The sequence below is a fragment of the Calidris pugnax genome, unplaced genomic scaffold, assembly GCF_001431845.1.
Source record: "Calidris pugnax isolate Ruff unplaced genomic scaffold, ASM143184v1 scaffold225, whole genome shotgun sequence".
NCBI classification, from domain to species: Eukaryota; Metazoa; Chordata; class Aves; order Charadriiformes; family Scolopacidae; genus Calidris; species Calidris pugnax.
In genome coordinates this window covers 2,127,448-2,145,864 of record NW_015091072.1, presented here as the reverse complement: position 1 = coordinate 2,145,864, position 18,417 = coordinate 2,127,448, and the positions used below count along the sequence as shown (strand labels likewise).

General features: G+C 41.8%; 1 protein-coding gene across 1 annotated transcript in view; it reads right to left on the bottom strand.

The window, feature by feature from the left end:
* The window catches only part of USF3 (upstream transcription factor family member 3), a 53,098-nt gene that overhangs the window by 14,735 nt on the left and 19,946 nt on the right, over positions 1 to 18,417 (bottom strand). Inside the window, exon 2 of the mRNA XM_014957174.1 lies at positions 1,586 to 1,650. Coding sequence (XP_014812660.1) covers positions 1,586 to 1,650 — 65 coding nt within the window. The remainder of the gene's footprint in view (positions 1 to 1,585; positions 1,651 to 18,417) is intronic.

Below are 18,417 nucleotides of genomic sequence, written 5' to 3'. Positions count from 1 at the left end.
GGCAACCAGGTCAGAATCACTATGCAATGACTCAAATTGCTTTGCTGGAAGTCAATAAACCTCAAATGTGTACATATATAAATCAGATGTACTGTACACATGCAGTAAGTCAAATACTTTCAGGAAGCATAGTAAAGCAAAGCACATGTTTTCTGGAAAAATAAATATTCCGGAAAAAAAAAAAAAAGAGCTTTAAAAAGATTTCTGTCCAGCAGTGCAGTGCACTCTCAGTCTAGATGTTTGGCTAGAGTATGCAAAACACAGAGCAGCATCTTCTGCTTTCCCTTTTCACTGTTACAGCAGAGTCCAGATGTTACATGGAATCTGAAGTGAGAATGCGGGATACCTGTGGATGATGTGTGATTACGATGGGGCGTGTATCCTTTACACTTTGAGTTGAAACACGTTTATTTCTGATAACTCACCAAAAGTAGTGTGCATCTAGAATAACTTGGGCAATGATCACAAGACAGCAATGTTACTGCAGATGGTCAGACCTGGAGTCATTTGCTAAGAAATAACGCCTAAAGATGAACATCTTCAAGTCAAATAAATGCCAACTGAAGCCCACACATCTGTTCTACAGCTATTCAAGAAGTGAGAAATTTTCTGCTCATTGAAAACTTGCACCACCAGAATAGGAATGCATGTAAACTACCATTTAAAATGTGGTTTTGTTTTTTTTTTTATTTTACAGTAAACTATCATTTTCCCGCTTATATGCAAAACAACCATCTGCCAATCAGAACTGGCCATCTATTCTAAATATGCACAAGGATATAAGAGCTGGAGAGACCCAGCTGCCCTTTGATTCCCATTACCAATACAGAATCCAAAATATTCCATTAGTGGGGTAAGAGTCACAAGATCTGATGAAATGACTGAAAAAATGACTGAAAAAATTTCTGTAGGACAAATCAATGTTCTCTCTAAGCTTTTCTTATCATAAATCATACCCTACATGGCCAGCTAGCACACAATAGATGCTGTATTTAACTAGGGACTGGAGATTCCCCTACCAATTAAGTATTTGATCAACACCCCACTACAACGGAACTAAAACCTGGAAAAGTTGTAATGAGCTCCCAGTCACTTTGTAACAAATCCTCAAGATGTATTTTGAGATCCAGCAGCAATTTGCGATGTAAGATCCAGATTCCACTGGGAGTTGAGGAAGAGATCTAAATTATTCTATCAAAATGAGTACAGTGATTCCCCAATATCTATAAGGAGTGTCCGCAATAATACAAGGTGCACTCGAACAGAGGCGGTGACATTTTTATACACATCGGTGTATAAAGCAGTGTAATAATCAAAGAATCTCAAATCAAAAAGTCAGTGTAATAATCAAAGAATCTCCGTTGTCTAGATGGCCCAGGTAGACATGTCTTTGACAAATAATTCAGCATAGATAGGAGAAAGGGAGCTTTGCAGCCACAGTTCCCAGATTTTTGGATCGACTCTGGTCACCCCTCAGAACTTGTTGTTAATACCCTTATTGCCAAGCTTTTAGCTAGAAATCTCATAACTGTGACATGATCACAGACAGAACTGCAAAATAGCCGTTTTTCCCACAGAAACTCACCGATGTTGCTTCTTAGTAGGTGTCTCATTCTCTGTCATCTCTGGCATGGTTTCGGAGAAGAGAGCCTGAAGAAAATTGCAGAAGGAATTAACAAGTCCTATACTCTTCTGAATTCTTAGCACACAATATTTCTTACGTGGCTTTGCCTTTGACCACAAGGACAGGGCCATACTACAACATATGCAGAAGCCCATCACCTTGATGAAGACCAGCTGGTCACGTAAGCATTAAAAAAGGGGTGCTTTGTGAACCCCCGCTGTCTATGATGAACTGGTTTCCATTTCCTCAATTAATTTAAATATAAAAACAATTATAATCCCAACTACTTTAAGGAAGCAAGAAGGAAAATTAGAGTATTTGATTATTTTTTGAATGGGAGGAGGTCCCAATGGACTCTCTTTCATCAGCCCTTCCTAACTGAATATGCATCCAATTCCCAGTTCTAAATAAAGCATGAATGCTAAGCAAAATACAACTTACAATGAGGACATTTTATTAAATACAAATTTAGAGTGCTATTCATGTAGTAAATTACAAACTTATCATTATTGAATTAATGTATAGGTTAAAATGGCCAAAAATTACACCCTATGTTGTAAGATATATAAAATTGAGTTAAAAATAAAGTTATGAAATACAGTTTTATATAACAGCCTAATACATTGCACCTAACTTATCCTCAGCTTGAACACATCAATAGCATGTATTTAGGTAAACAAAAACATTATGAAAAAAATAAACATAAGATGAGATCAAGTCAATGATGGTCAAACACGTGTCTACCAGAGGAATGAATTTTAGACAGCAAGTAACATTATATATACTGTAGATGACAGCAGGAAAAAGTAAAAATCTGGTTTTTGATGAGGCTGAGGTCTCTATTTAGTTTCATGCTTCTGCTCGTTCTCTCCCCAACCAACCTGTTATTGCAACTCTTCCCATGGGCCCTCAGACTCCTCGTGGCTTCACCTCTCCCTGGCTCCTCCTGGAAAGCTCATCGGCTTCTTTGAACCGGCTTCATGTCTTTAGGGTATTTTTTTGTTTGTTTGTTTGTACTGTAAGGAAGTGGGGGTGGTTTTTAATATAACTTTCAACACCAAGCAGATTTTAATGTAAACTGAGCCTACCATTACTGACACAAAAAGAAATTCTTCCAAACCAGAAAGCCAGCCATCTAGAGAGCTCCCAAAGCATCGAAGCACACACTTCAGAGAGGGCTCTGTGCATGCGCCGGTGTGTGCGTAATGTTAACAGAAATTATCTGTATTGTGCCAAAACAGGACTTGGTTACTGTTCTCCAGTCTTTATACTCTTAAAGGTAAATTGAATGTAGCGGACTTGTTCAGTAAAGATTTACTGAGGAGAAACATGAAGGCTGATACTGTTTACCACTCTATCCCTTCGTTAAGTACATTCTCTATTCCTATGAAGATACGGGAAATGTTGGCAAACCATGAAGTAAAGCAAACAGGTGATATCCTGTAAATAGATCCAGCTTGGGGCACTCAAAGTGCCTGAAGTTTTCAGGAACATAATTCAACTCCTCCACCTCCACAACAGTGTTCACACCATCACAAAATTAGACACAATCCTCCAAGCTGAGTTACAGCGTTACACTGTTCCACTGAGCGTTACATACAGCCCACCTAAAACACAGTCACCAAAGACCTCCCTAGCCCATCAATGGGAGGGCATCACTTTCCATTTATATTTCTGGACAGGCTTTGTTTTCTCCATTCTCACTGACCATGCTGTACAAAAATTATGAAAAAACTTAACAGAGTTAACAGAGTCTCTTTTGCTCTGGCAAAAAGTAGTGATGCAACTTCAGCACTTTCATTCACCCTCTCATAATTATTTGGTGATATTTCATCTTCAAAACAGATTTCTTTTTAAATCCACCTAGCTTAACTCACTAACAATTTTATTTTTGTTTATATGTAGTAAGACTAGTCCAGTTGGTACCTCTGGTCTTTCAAGTTAGTGAAAATTCACAACTCTGAAAGCCAGGGAAGCCAGTTTCTCACCCAAGGCATCTGTAACCTATCCCTCCTGTGCGTAGCTGGCGATGGTCAGCAATACTCTCCCTGGGAGAGTTTAGCAGGTGTGCAATTCTGATTATTAAAAAAAAAGCACTACTGGCAACCAGAGAGATGTTCACAGACATGTTGAGGGATTAGGGTCAGCACATCTTGTTTCAGTAGGTATTTTTTCAGTTATGTCAAAGCAGCCCAGCAGAATCTATATCCACTAAGGCTACCAGCAAAGACGGCAGCAGCAGAGTAGCTGGCTGGTAACACTACGCTCTTGTACATCCAGCATTTAGACAATATCACGTGTGTCAGGTAAAATAGCTATTCACGGGGGCAAAAGGGTCATGTTATTTAATTTAGCATATACAGTACTGTTTCTGTGTAGGGGGGGTAAGGAGGTGAGCACAGAGGATGTGGACATAGTTCTGGTACAGCAAAGCTCTCAAACATTATGCTTAGAAAAAGGAAGATGCTGGATTGCATCGTGTGGCAGTCGTGTACCCCGTTTCTTCACTTTTCTGCACTGTCTGTACGGGCAGAACTGTTACAGGGTATTATTAGACCACAGCGAGGATGCCAGAAATCAGAGCAAAAAGATGAGAGAGGTCTCAGTTTTTGTGAACTTAGCATTTTTGAAAGACTAATGTACTCACCAAGGAACCATATTTTTTTTAATCTTGCAAATTTATGTAACTTCAGAACCAAAGGAGTATTTCTGTGTTACAACATATTTAACACAGAAAGCCTTAGTGTGAATTTAGAAGGCCGGTTACCGTGCAAGGTTACAGATTAAGCACCACTGTGTGAAGGTAAAGGGTGTAAAAAAAGCACCCACCCACAAATATCTTTCCCAGAACAAACACAGCTGTTCTCACTCACCTGCTTCTCCCTGCACACAGTTTAGATCACATCCACAACCCCGTCTTCACCCTGACCCGAGTCAGAGCACCCACTTCTCCCCCCCAACACGGGCTCTCCATGCTCCTATACTTCTTCTGCCCAGGGTCCGCGTCCCCTCAGCTCAATTCTTATTCCTAATAACAGCATCCCTATATCCCAAAGTCACCATCTACAGAGTTTTCTCATTACCTTATTTCTCCCTCCTTAGCAGATGACTTGAATGATTCAGCAGTACATTGTAAGTAGTGTTTGAGATGATAGGCAAGATCTCAGTAGAAGTTTGTGCTGAAATTTATTAATACAGCTCGTAACCATTTTTTGACCCCAAGAAAACAAGAAGTCCTCATTATAAGGTGTCAAAGACTCCCTGTTTCTTTCTTCCTCTCTTGCCTTTTTCAAAAAATTATGTCCAAGTGATGCCACTCAATATACATTGAGTGTATAAGCCTCACTAACTATCAGACACAAACAACTTGAAATTCATATTTTATATACCTCAGGTTTACTGGGATCTACAGCCCATTTCATACAGAAGACAGGGCAGAGAAATGCAATGAATATTATTCTAACTTCATTTTTCTATGGAATTACTTATAGGCAAGTTCATCAAAGTTTTCCATTCAACCAATTTTTCCCCAGAAGTTCCAAAGCAGTTTTGTGCAAGTGATAAAAAAAACCAAAACACCACCACTACTGTACATTTTAACTAATTAACCAGTTTGTTTATTTCCAGTTCTGATATTTTACCTGGAAAAAGACACGGTTAAGTTTGTTAAACAGTGCTTGTATACAACTCCAGGTTTTTTATTGCTAGATTGTACCATAAGAAACATGGTGAACTGAAGTTGTTTTTCTCCTATTCTTATTCTGTAAGGACAAAAACCTTTGCATTTTATTTGTTACAGCTGGCAACAGCAGGAAGCTGGTATTCTTCAGAGCTGCTGAAAATGGGCTTTGAGAATTAAAAAAAAGCTGCCTAGGTGGAGACTTCTGCAGGCTCGTGAATCATACCTATACTGCCTCCATTTCTTCCTTGCAGCTGTTGTATCACCAGAACTGTGACAATGGGTTTTTCTTTACTTCTTCCATCTCGAGTAATATTTCTTCTCAGAGAGATTCCTTCACTGATTCTCTAAAGCAAAAGACATATATTTGCTTTATAAGCTCAGGGGCAAATGTATTTTAAGTTCACTCATGAAATATGCTCACTTGCTCAGACAAATGCCTTCTGCAGAGAGAATGTAGCAAATTCCAAATTCTTCAGTTAGATGACAGAGAAGCAATTCAACATTTTTATTTATTTAGTACCAAAGTTCCCTCAAGCTTTATGTAGTTTACAGCTCTTATATTATCAACGTAAAATATAGATTTTAATTTAAATGCAATGTCATTCCCAGAAACCATAAGATATTTTGTGTTCTGGAGATTTAAATTTAATGTAATTTAACCTCCTTTACAGTTCTGAAAAAGAGGGACAGAAAACTCAAATTGTCTTATTTGGCAACTTATTTTATGAAATCTTTTCTTCAAAACATGCACTCAGCAGATTTAGTTTTTTAGGAAAAAGTTAGTCCAGATTATTTTATTTGACATTAACTTTTCATGCTTTATTTAGGAAGTGTTTCCAACCCTAACTTTAAAAGAAAGTAATTCTTCAATTCTGTTGTCTTTGGCTGTACAAACCAATCTTCCTCAAATTAGTAAAGCTAGCTCCATTCTTCTGTATGAGGCAGAAAGAATCTTTTTAATATGGAGCTACCAACAGTCCAAATCTGCTACAATCTTACGTTACTAGTTTTGTACACCTCATGTAGTTAGCCATGATTTACAGCCAAGATTAGTTTCAAGATATAGATAATAATCACTCAAATGCTATTTTTTTGTTCCTGCAAGACAGTGTCCTCTTCATTCAAGTGACTGCTGGAATTCTCTTTTCCAATATTCTGCGCATGTTTTAAAATAAGACAAGCTTCAACCAGGGACTTAATACAAGCTTTTAATCACAAGCAAGGTGCCCTTGAGATAAAAAGACATGATTTACTGCCTTTTCTTTATTCCCCCTTGAAACATTTCTATTTGAATTTTGCATTATTTAAAATGACTGCAAGAAATTAAACTCGAAAGCTTACTTTCGTAATTGTTACCTACATATACCAATTACTTTTGCCTATAAAAGTAACCTGTTAAGACTATTGTACCGGAAATTGAAAAGAACTCTTTTTCCTGGTAAGAGTAAAAATCCCTTTGATATCTTTCAGTTCGGTTTCTGAGGAAACCAAGGTTTTCTTGGTACGGCACCACGGCTCTTCATCCACCCACTCACAACAACTGCTGGGCTCACTGACTGACCTAAAAAGAAACCTCTCAAAGACCCCATCAGTCCCCAGATGTTTACAAAAGCCCCAGACCGAGCAGAGGAGGAGGAGAGTGAAGTCAGTGCTGACACTGCAGGTAAGAGACTGAATGAACACTGCTTGAGCCTGTCACCAGCTCCGCAGCACGTACGCGCTGGCTGACCAGCTAGTGTCAGACTGGTCACTACATGCACCACCTTTTGCCCAGGAAGATGTACGAGGGACGAAAGGGCAGGAGAGAGCTACCTCAGCTTTTCACAGAATACACATTCCCAATTCAAACCAGCTGACAGTTTCCTAGGGCAACCAGACCGTTCCCAGAGCTTCTGCAAAAGTCAAGAGAAGAAAACCAATGCCAATAAGCTAAAACTTGTTACACAATATACTTTTTTTTTTTTTAAGGTGTCTGCAAATAGCAACAGATGGGGAAAAAAGGTCACTGCTTTTAGAATGTTTTTCTTTACCTCTTTTGTTTGTACTATCTAAAGTCAAATACATTGGTATTTTTCCTCCTGCTGACTTAAAGCAATAAAGTTTCACTAAGGCTATTATAGAAGGGCATGTGAGAGTACTAGAAAGAAAACTTCCTTCCCCCCACCACTGAAGGAAGAAGCAGGGTTATCACCCAAGTGATATTCCCTTATATCTACATTATTTTTTGTTTTCATTTATAATTTTCGTAATATGAAGGACATAATTGCTTGTGACCATTTACTAACATGCAGTTTCAGGACAGCAGAGTTGTCAGGTCATTCTGAGAAATCCTGACCAGATCTGCTTAAGAAACTTCAGGGGGAAAAAAAAAAGAAACTTTGCTGTTAATCACCTAAAGATCCATCTCTCATGTTTATTCTTCTTATTCTACTGTTGTTGCTCCTCAAGTCTGCCTACATTGTTACAGTCTCATTTATTTTTAATAATTAGAGGAGGGGCACAGAGAGAGATCATGTCTACTGAACCAAGTCTCTTACTTGCTGTTCTGAAAACTATTTCAGGAGAGGTATCTCTAGACCTTTTGCATCCAGATGTGAGCTGCTGCCACCCTCACACATTGTGTGGACTATTTTGGTACTACAAACAGACTGGAGTGGTGCACAGTGCTAGTAAAGGAAGATGCCTATGAGAACTGTCTCCTGTGGTCTAGATGGAAGCAGGCATTTGGGAGGTAAAAACCTGTAATTACACAACTATTGCACAATTGAGAATCACAAAGACCAGAGATGTCACCCTAAAGAGTGTCCTCAGCTACTTTAGATCAAGATAAGGGGAAGGTCACTCTTTTCTTTAGGAAAACAAAAAGCAATGACCTCAGAAATCCTCATGAATCCCATGTTCTTTATATATATTTTTAAGGTTCATAAGTTACCACATACCAATTTCATGAAGGAAGTGAGAAAGTATGAGGAACGTCTCTGAGTTGCAAGACAGTGCCCATCTCCCTGGTTTTCAATGCCCGGTGATCCACAGTACACTTCAAAATAGAAAATTATTTTCAAATAGAAGGTAGATATCTAATTATGCTACACTTGACAGTGTTCTGATGGTGAAGGCTAAAATGGATACAAAGTGGACTGCAGACAACGTCCTCCTATGGCAGGCCATCACCTCTATGTGAGTTCGGTTACCTGTATTAAATGACAAACATTGCCTGCACCGTGGCTGAGGTTGAGCGTGCTCCTACTCTGGTGCAAGAGTTGGTGAGCCAAACCTTGCTGGCAGCACATTGCCTAAAGAACAAATAATTTCTTTTTCCCCAAAAAGAGCTGTAGCATGCAAGTTATCAAGATCTCTGAATACTGGGATTATTTATAAGTAAGGAAGCCATCCACGTATGAAAGCTGTATTTGAAACACCAAAAACCAACTGGACAAATGCAGAAGCTACAGCTTCTACAAGAGCCAGTCTAATTCTGCTTTCTGATGTGACCTTACCTCCAAACAAGGTATTTAAAGAACTGTCCTTTATCATGGGGCTTGACAATCAATTTAAAATCAAAGCATAAAAACTTTCATTTTGGGCACATTGATATAGCCAGAATATTACACTCTGATTAATTTTTTGGTTTTAACCTGAGCTTCCCTTTGCTCTACCACTACAAATGATCCTGACATAGTCTGTCCATAAAACTGCATAAGGTGTTGAGGAGGTATCAAGTGATTCTCTGATAGCTACACCAGACACATAGACACATGTTAAACCAACTTGGTGCTGTCTCTTGAGGGCCCTAACTAACAAGCAGTGCAAAATATCCTAGAACTGAAATGTGCAGGGTATCCAGAAAGTTTATATGTCAATTTTTTTAATTTATCTTTTCAGATATAAGTCATTAAGTACACAGGATTACACAATCAAGTTCTTGAATATTTTACAGGCTTGTGATTTGAGAAATCCGACACAAACTAAGAACTTGTCATGGGTTCATGATACAGAAAGCATTATTGTATGGGTCTTCTCTATAAAGCTCATGCAGAGGAAATCCATTCTGAGATTTGGTTACAAACACTGACCTTCCAAAGGAAAGGATTTCCTTATGAATCTTAGTGGGGCTAAAGGCAAAAACGGCCAAGGTAGAAGGTGCCATAAACCAGTATTTCAGTTTTAATTTATAATCTGAGCAAACCTACTCCCCAACTGCACTGTAAAGACACATAATTTCTAAGTACGTTGACTTTACAAGAATTAATGAAACTTCCCTTCAACTTTCAGAATCATGGAAACTGGCAACTGTAGGGAAGTGCTCCCAAAGCACCTGTCTAGACAATGTACTGCCACTTTCTTCAGAAAAGGCCAGCTCATTATTCCAGAAGTGGTGCTTCCACTATTACCAGTCCTAATGAGCTTTAAAAAAACACCAAACACACACACACACTCTGCCCCCAAACCTAACAAAACCAAACAAAACCCCCACAATTTTGTAATGTACATTTCATGCCAGGCTCCTCAAAAAAGGCTTTAGTGAACCGAAGCAATCTAACTCTCCTTCACAACCTCAATGGTATTTCACATCTTTACTCAAAGTTTTTTTTTTTTTGGTCCACTGGGCAACTGCTTCAGTTCCAGCAATAAAGGACTCATCTTCTGATCTGGGTGTTTGACAGTATTAAATAACACTGGCAGGGAAAAAGCTGCAAACTATTTCAATTAGATTTAACAGAGAGGTCCAAACTAAAGATATCTGAGCCCAGGTGACCAGGGAAAAGCAGACACACTTTCTTAACAACCACTTTCAAAGAAGAAATTTAAAAGCAAGACCAATGTATCTTAGACACCAGAAAATGGAACCACTAGGTACAAATTGATAGGAAACCTAGATTCATTAATTTCACCATTTGATGAACTAGTTACTCAGCTTGGAATTACTGTACACGAGCTATCCAGGGGTAAATAAGTAGTTTTGAAAGCACCAGAAAAAGCAAATAAGACTACTGTAGAAATTTGGCACTGACAACAGAGGAGAAACTAAAATCAGATTTCCAAGTTATTACTTTGCAGAGGTCTGAAAGGAATGGGTAAAGGGAAGAGGCAAACTGATACCATGATCCTGCAAGTTTTACTTAATTAGAAAATCATTCCATAACATTAAAATGCCTTACCTCCATCTTTTTTTTTCTACCACTCTCAGAAATCACCTCCCTGTTGCCACCTGAGACTGACCAGGTAAAAATATTTTTAAGTGAAACTGGAAGTTGGAGATCTCCATTGTGTTCCTTGGCAAGGGATAGCTCAAACTGTTAGTTTTTCCAAACTAAGAAACACAGCATCTTCCCATCCCCACCCAAACAGAAGAAAAACTACAGACAAAGTGAGTAAGATGGACTATAAAGCCTCCTGAGCCAATTTACAGGTGGGACTCTCTATAACTTGCCAACCACAGCAAGTATAAAACATGACATCAACAGACACCACTGCTTCAGATAAAGACAATACCTAATAGCCCAAATGATCAGCTGTTGAGACTATGCATCACTTTTAGTCACAGGAACAAACCCCAAAAGCCCTCAACTCTCCCCGGCTTTCACGTAAATGAACACAGACACCAGCTGCCTCCAACAGAAGATGTTTTGAACTTAAGCCATGCAGAGAGTAAGACAGAAGAAAGGGTGTGCAAGTGTAGGTTGCATGACTGATTAGAAGCTCAAAGGCAGAGCAGCCCCCAACTAATCACAGAGCAAGGAAATTGCAGCTCAGAAGTACAGAGTACGTGTGCTGGCTGAATACAGGTGAATACTCTACCAAATTAAAATTATTACCATTTTTTTAATAGCTTGGATACAAATGGCAACTGCTGCAGTTTTAACTCCTGACAGCAAAGACAAACAAATGGTCATGTAGGCAAGATGTGACTATAGCACTTTAAATATTGATTTTCAGAATGCAATCTTCTGAGAGTTTCTTAGATTCTGAAGCAGGTTAGGGCATTACAGAAACACAGAACAGTTGAGGTTGGAAAGTACCTCTGGAGGTCATCTCGTCCAACCCCCCTGCTCAAGCAGGGCCACCTAGAGCCAGCTGTGCAAGACCATATCCAGACGACTTTTGAGTATCTCCAAGGATGGAGACTCCACAACCTCCCTATGCAACCTGCTCCAGGGCTCGGTCACCCTCACAGTAAAAAGTGTTTCCTGATGTTCAGATGGAGCCTCCTGAATTCCAGTTTGTGTCCATTACCTCTTGTCATTAGGCATCACTGACAAAAACCTGTCTCCATACCCTTCATATATTTATATAGCTTGATGTGATCTCCCTGAGCCTTATCTGCTGCAGGCTGAACAGTCCCAGCTCTCTCAGCCTTTCCTCAGGTGAGAGATGCTCCAGTCCCTCCGTCACCTTTGTGGCCCTTCATTGGACTCTCTCCAGCATGTCCATCTTTCTCCTCTACTGGGGAGCCCAGAACTGGATACAGCACTCCAGGTGTGGCCTCACCAGTGCTGAGTAGAGGGGAAGGATCACGTCCCTTGACCTGCTAGCAATATTTTGTTTAATGCAGTCCAGGATACCATTTGCCTTCTTTGCAGCAAGGGCACATTGCAGGCTCATGTTCAGATTGGTGTCTACCTAGACGCCCAGGTCCTTTTCTTCTAAGCTGCTTTCCAGCTGGGTGGCCCCCAGTATGGGGTTGTTCCTCCCCAGGTGCAAGGCCCTTCCCCTTGTTGAACTTCATGAGGTTCTCATCAGCCCACCTCTCCAGCTTGTTAAGGTCCCTCTGGATGGCAGCACGACCTTCTGGTGTATCAGCCACTCTTCCTATCAGCAAATGTGCTGAGGGTACACTCTGCCCCATCATCCAGACTATTAATGAAGAATTAATAGGACTGGACCCAGAATTGACCTCTGGAGTACACCACTAGTCACTGGCCTCCAAAGAGACTTTGCACTGCTGATCATCACGCTCTGGACCCAGCCATTCAGCTCATTTTCAACCCAACTCTACTTATGCAGAGATGTAAGTTACACAGAGTTCTGAAAGGCAACCTACAGTTGAAACCTGATGCGTTACAAAATAACAATTTTTGCTTGTATTAATTATTTTATCAGAGTCAGTGAGTTACACTGCAACATATGCTAAACTAGCCACGTAACTTTCCTTAGTTAGCAAACAGCCCTTACAGCAGTAATAATACAGGAAAATCTGTAAGATGGTTACCCTCCCCTACTCTCCTACCTGCTCCAAAATAACGCTGAGAGACACAGCCTCTCCCCCATTTCACTGGCACTCACACAGGAAGCCAGACAAGAACTTCAACTTGAAATTTACTCTGCAAAAGGATTGCAAAGAAACCCTCCACTCCCAAACAACTACACTGAAACTGCTTACATTGGTACAAGGGTGCTTCTCAGGGTGGCAGTGCTAGCTTAACGTTTGTGGAACTCTGACCCAAGATGATGTCAAAACGAGTTAAACTTCTCCAATTACACAGGAAGTCTCAGAATTTACAACAGAAGCAACAGACTTACATAGAAGAATCAAGCATTTAAACTGCAGATACATAATATTTAAACAGCATCTCTGAATAGTATGGATTCTCCAATAGTGAAAAAATCAAATGGTGCTCCTTGTCTTGTTGCTGATTTGGAGTGGCTCAGTGTTGGGCTAGCACCATTTTATTATTGTAGTAAATGAGCAAAAAGAGCTGTAGTATGGAGCAAAAGGCAATTTTCAACCAACCTAAGATTTGTGTTCAATTTCTAGCTAACAACTTCACTGGCGCATGAAAGCAAAGCAGAGTCCAACTCCAAATAGCATGAAGTAAGTGTTCCATAAACCATCCACTCATTAGACTACAGATGCAGTGAGATGCCCCAAATGAGCAACTTTTTTCCCACTTTATACTTCATTTACTTGAAGAAGAAACAAAACTTTTTAAAGTTAAGTTCTTGTCTCCCTGTAATACCTTTATGCTGCTTTTAATAGTGTCAGCAGCCTAAAGAACAATGTTTTTTATCAATCTTCTCATGGCACTGCCCACCACACCAATGACTTCCAGATCCCAGGACCTAAGAAACCTGCATTATACCTAAAAGTTAATAGAGCCACACTCCGATCATTCCAGCCTCACTGGAGATGGACCACAAAGATCTCATTTTGGTGTCAGAGTACTGACATGACTAAGATGTGCTTTTAGATGGTTCACATTTCACGGTCTTCATCTGGGTGAATTAACCTGACAGAAGTTCAGGTAACTGGGTGAGAGAGGCACTTGCTAACAGGAAGCATGAAACATTTTTAGCAGTCTGCTACTTTCTTCTTTTCTGAATGGCATAAAGTGTGGCTGAGGTAAAAGATTGCTATCGTCTGTCTTGCTTGCAAAAGTAACTCATTCACCTTAAAAGACTAACACCATAGCTTTTCGTACAGGAAACAAACTTAGTTTATACACAATTTGTCAATCCTGTGCACACAGCAGAATTACTTTTGTGCTTACTTAGAGCACAACAACAGTGCTACACTTGGAAGGTCAAACCAAAGTACACTTTGGACACATGATACGCACATGTGAAAGCTGGAATTGTATTTTAACCAGCAAGTTAGGTTAGCATTATATAAATTGGGCACTGCACAACATTTCTTAATCAGGGAGTTGTGACCTTTACATGCTTTACTGCAATGTGAAACACGGGAAGCCCTACTGCTCAGCCATTCCTTCTGACATGTTTTCACTCAGCTTTCCAGATCACACCCACCCACCCCTCACGTTACGATTGATACCCTTCAGAATAGGAAAACATGTTCCTGAGGGACTTCACTTAAGAAAGGAGTCACAAACATGACAGAGATGAAGAATGCTAGCACAGGAAGTAAGTTATAAAGTGACTGGCAATACTAAGGGTGAGCAGTTCTTCAGGCTGGAGACAAATATAGTACTTCTTAGGAAGCCTGACAATTACAATTAGACCCGTTATGAAATAAGTAGGAACATTAAAGCTGTTAGGTGCTATGCACACACACGTTTTACATATCCATTTTCCTTTAAACACACAGCCAGGCACACGTCTCCACTGGCATTTTGATAATCAGAGACAACGTTCAATAGTTATTTAATTGAAAACTGTCTCAGCTGAAACACTGTGCTGTGATGTTTACTTGCTATCCTTCAAGGTGGCACAGACTTCATGACAGCTTTGAATAGTTCATAGAATGGTTGGAAGGGAACTTATAGATCATCTACTTCCAATCATAGGCAGGGACACCTCCCACTAGACCAGGTGCTCAAAGCCCCACCCAGCCTGGCCTTGAACACTTCCAGGGATGGAGCATCCACAGCTTCCCTGGGCAACTGGAAGCAGTGTCTCACCACTCTCACAGTAAAGAATTTCTTCCTAGTATCTGTCTAAATCTACCTTCTTTCAGTTTAAAACCATAAGCCCTTGTCATATTACTATACTTCCTGGCAAAGAGTCCCTCTTAATCTCTCCTGTAGGCCCCCTTCAGGAACTGGAAGGCTGCTATAAGGTCTCTCCAGAGCCTTCTCTTCTCCAGACTGAACAACCCCAACTCTCTCAGCCTGTCTTCATAAGAGAGGTGCTCCTGCCCTCTGATCATTTCCATGGCCCTCTGCTGGACCCATCCAACAGGTCCATGTCCTTCTTATGTTGGGGACTCCAAAGCTGGACACAGTACTCCAGGTGGGGTCTCATGAGAGCAGAGCAGAGGGGGAGAATCACCTCCCTTGACCTGCTGGGCACACTTCTTCCGATGCAGCCCAAGATGTGGATGACTTTCTGGGCTGCAAGTGCACATTTCTAGCTCATGTTGAGTTTCGCATCAACCAACACCCCCAAGTCCTTCTCCTCAGGGCTCCTCTTAATCCACTCTCCTCCCAACCTGTATTTCTGCTTGGGATTGCTGTGACCCATATGCAGGACCTTGCACTTGGCCCTGTTGAACTTCATGAGGTTTGCACAGGCCCATCTCTCAAGCCTGTCCAGGTCTGTGTTCTTACAATGCAAACAACTATGATTCATTGAGAATCCCTTCATATCAAATGCTATGCTACCTCTACCTCCCCCCAGTCATGCGTCATTTACAAAGGTATTTGTAAGACCATCTTGGATGCAAAACCTTATTACAAGAACACAAGCACTGCTGTATAAAAATTAAACAACTGAACGGTTCTTGTCAAATGTGGTATGTCCCAGCTCTTGATTTCCCTACATATTTCTTTCCTCTACCCTACATAGTATCCAACTTCAATCCATACATTTGTACTAATTCACATCCAAACTGGATATGATTGTTACAATGTCACACACCTTATGCCAAGACACTTTCACGGGGAGGTGGGGGGGAAACCAACAGAAAGCCAGCCAACAAAAACCAGCACTTTCATTCCTCCCCTTAAAGAAGTCAGAAGCATCCTCTACATTCACCCAAGAGGAGACAAGCTGCAAAAGAGCTGGAGTAGCTCAGCCAACAGTGTCAGCAAAATACATACACTGAATTTCTGCCCTCCTGTTCAGAAGATGCCTTTGAAATTTCAGACTAAACTTCAGCTACAAACGTGGAGGTCACGATGAGCACAGCAGGCGTGTGCCAGCTACACATCACAGCACCACTTGAGTGACAGTCACTTCACTCTGTCCCTGGTCAACTCCTGAGAACACTACTTGTAAAACCAAAAATCAAAGCAGCAAAGCAACTACCAAGCACTTATATCCTAATTATCTCTTTTCAGCTGTCAGACTCCGCCAGGATCCATCACCATTTTTCACCTACTCTGTTAAACTCTTCCCATTTATCTATAACCTAAAGGAATAAGTAATATCCAAATACTCCAAAGTTTCCAACTGTTCTCATACTGCTTCACACATCTGATATGTTATTTTGAACATATGTACCTTAAAATCATGCTTACAGGAGCATTTTCTAAGCTTATTTCCCATTTAGTAACAAATGTATTTTTAGTCAAATCTATTTCACGCCAAAACGTGCCTATGGATCATTATCATGGCAGTAATTGAAAGTCAGAATTAAAAATTCCAAATCCTTATAATAATAACTATTTCCCCATGGGAAGCTTCTTTCTTCCTATTTGTCTGATTACTGCACACAATTCATGAGAGACAAACGATACTCTGCAGTTTGTTAAAGCGCTACATAATGTAATCACATAAATATGATTGTCCCAAAGCATTGCATATGACAAAGCAAAGCCAACATCATGCTTCCAACCCAAGCTATTACATTACTTGACTTACGAATGCTTAACTGTGCAATCATTAATTTATCTTTACTAAAAGCATTTAATAATCATACGTCTGGGTGGAGTCTAATAGAAGGCTAAGCTATTATGTGAAAAGGAAAAATCAAGCCCTGTGATTTTTTATGTACTTATAGTCAGTGACTCAACATATCACTATTCCCTTCTTCTTCATCTTACTTCCACCTTTCTCCAACAAACTTCCCTGGACAAATAGCACTGCGTGCTACAGCTGTATTCAGACAGGATGGACTCAGTTCACCTCTGCTGTCACAAGAAGCTGGATCCAAGGTGCCCTGCCCTTAGCGTGCACAACGATTGTGATGATCTGCATTTGTTAGATGTTGATTTCCATGAAACTGAAGACTTCAGCCTCTCTAAGACCTGACAAATTTGCCTGAAATTGGCCAGAGAGTTAAAATTACTAGGTGGAGAAGGAATAGACAGAGCCTGTCCACGAGCCTTCTTTCCTTAGGCAACCAAGCTTTCCAAGGAGATGAAAACACATCCAACAGGATGAGTTAGTTTCCAGGGACCTAATTCTAAATAAAAACGCTGGGCTTTTACACTGCACGCTGAAGCTAACTAACTTCCAGGCTGAGATGTCACACGCAGAGGCAATGCGCAGGTGACAGAGCCCTGGAACAGGCTGCCCAGGGAGGTTGTGGAGTCCCCTTCTCTGGAGATTTTCAAGACTTGCCTTGATGCAGTCCTGAGTGATGTGCTGTGGGCAATCCTGCTTTGGCAGGGGAGTTGGACTAGATGATCTCTAGAGGTCCCTTCCAACTCTGACAATTCCGTGATTCTGCGACCACGCTGCAAAGACGTTATGGCTGAGAGACGGTGCTCTCCCTGGCGCCAACTTTCTGCAGAACCTCAGGCCAGTTGTCTCAGATCACTCAAGATTTTAAAAAAAAAGGATAAAACATACAGCCCGCTCTCCAAACCCCCGGCTGCCTCCCATCCTTAACCACGCTCTCTCTCCGACTACACACACCGGCGCTGGGGGAGGCGGCCAACCCTTCACGACTGAAGCAAGGAAACTCGCTCGGGAGCCAAAGCTCGGTACCCCCGCAGGAACACCCGAGGGGCACAAAGGGCCGCGGCGGGAGCGGTGCGGGGGGGACACACTGCACCGTCCCGGCCTGTTCGGCCTCCGCGGCCTGAGGGGGCTCCCGGGGGTGGCGGGAGAAGGTCCCGGTGGGCGCCGCCGTCGCCAGGGCGACAGGGCCGAAGCCCCGCGCTCCGGCGACACCGGAGCGCGGGGCTTCGGCCCTGTCGCCCTGGCGACGGCGGCGCCCACCGGGACCTTCTCCCGCCACCCCCGGGAGCCCCCTCAGGCCGCGGAGGCCGAACAGGCCGGGACGGTGCAGTGTGTCCCCCCCGCACCGCTCCCGCCGCGGCCCTTTGTGCCCCTCGGGTGTTCCTGCGGGGGTACCGAGCTTTGGCTCCCGAGCGAGTTTCCTTGCTTCAGTCGTGAAGGGTTGGCCGCCTCCCCCAGCGCCGGTGTGTGTAGTCGGAGAGAGAGCGTGGTTAAGGATGGGAGGCAGCCGGGGGTTTGGAGAGCGGGCTGTATGTTTTATCCTTTTTTTTTAAAATCTTGAGTGATCTGAGACAACTGGCCTGAGGTTCTGCAGAAAGTTGGCGCCAGGGAGAGCACCGTCTCTCAGCCATAACGTCTTTGCAGCGAGGTCGCAGAATCACGGAATTGTCAGAGTTGGAAGGGACCTCTAGAGATCATCTAGTCCAACTCCCCTGCCAAAGCAGGATTGCCCACAGCACATCACTCAGGACTGCATCAAGGCAAGTCTTGAAAATCTCCAGAGAAGGGGACTCCACAACCTCCC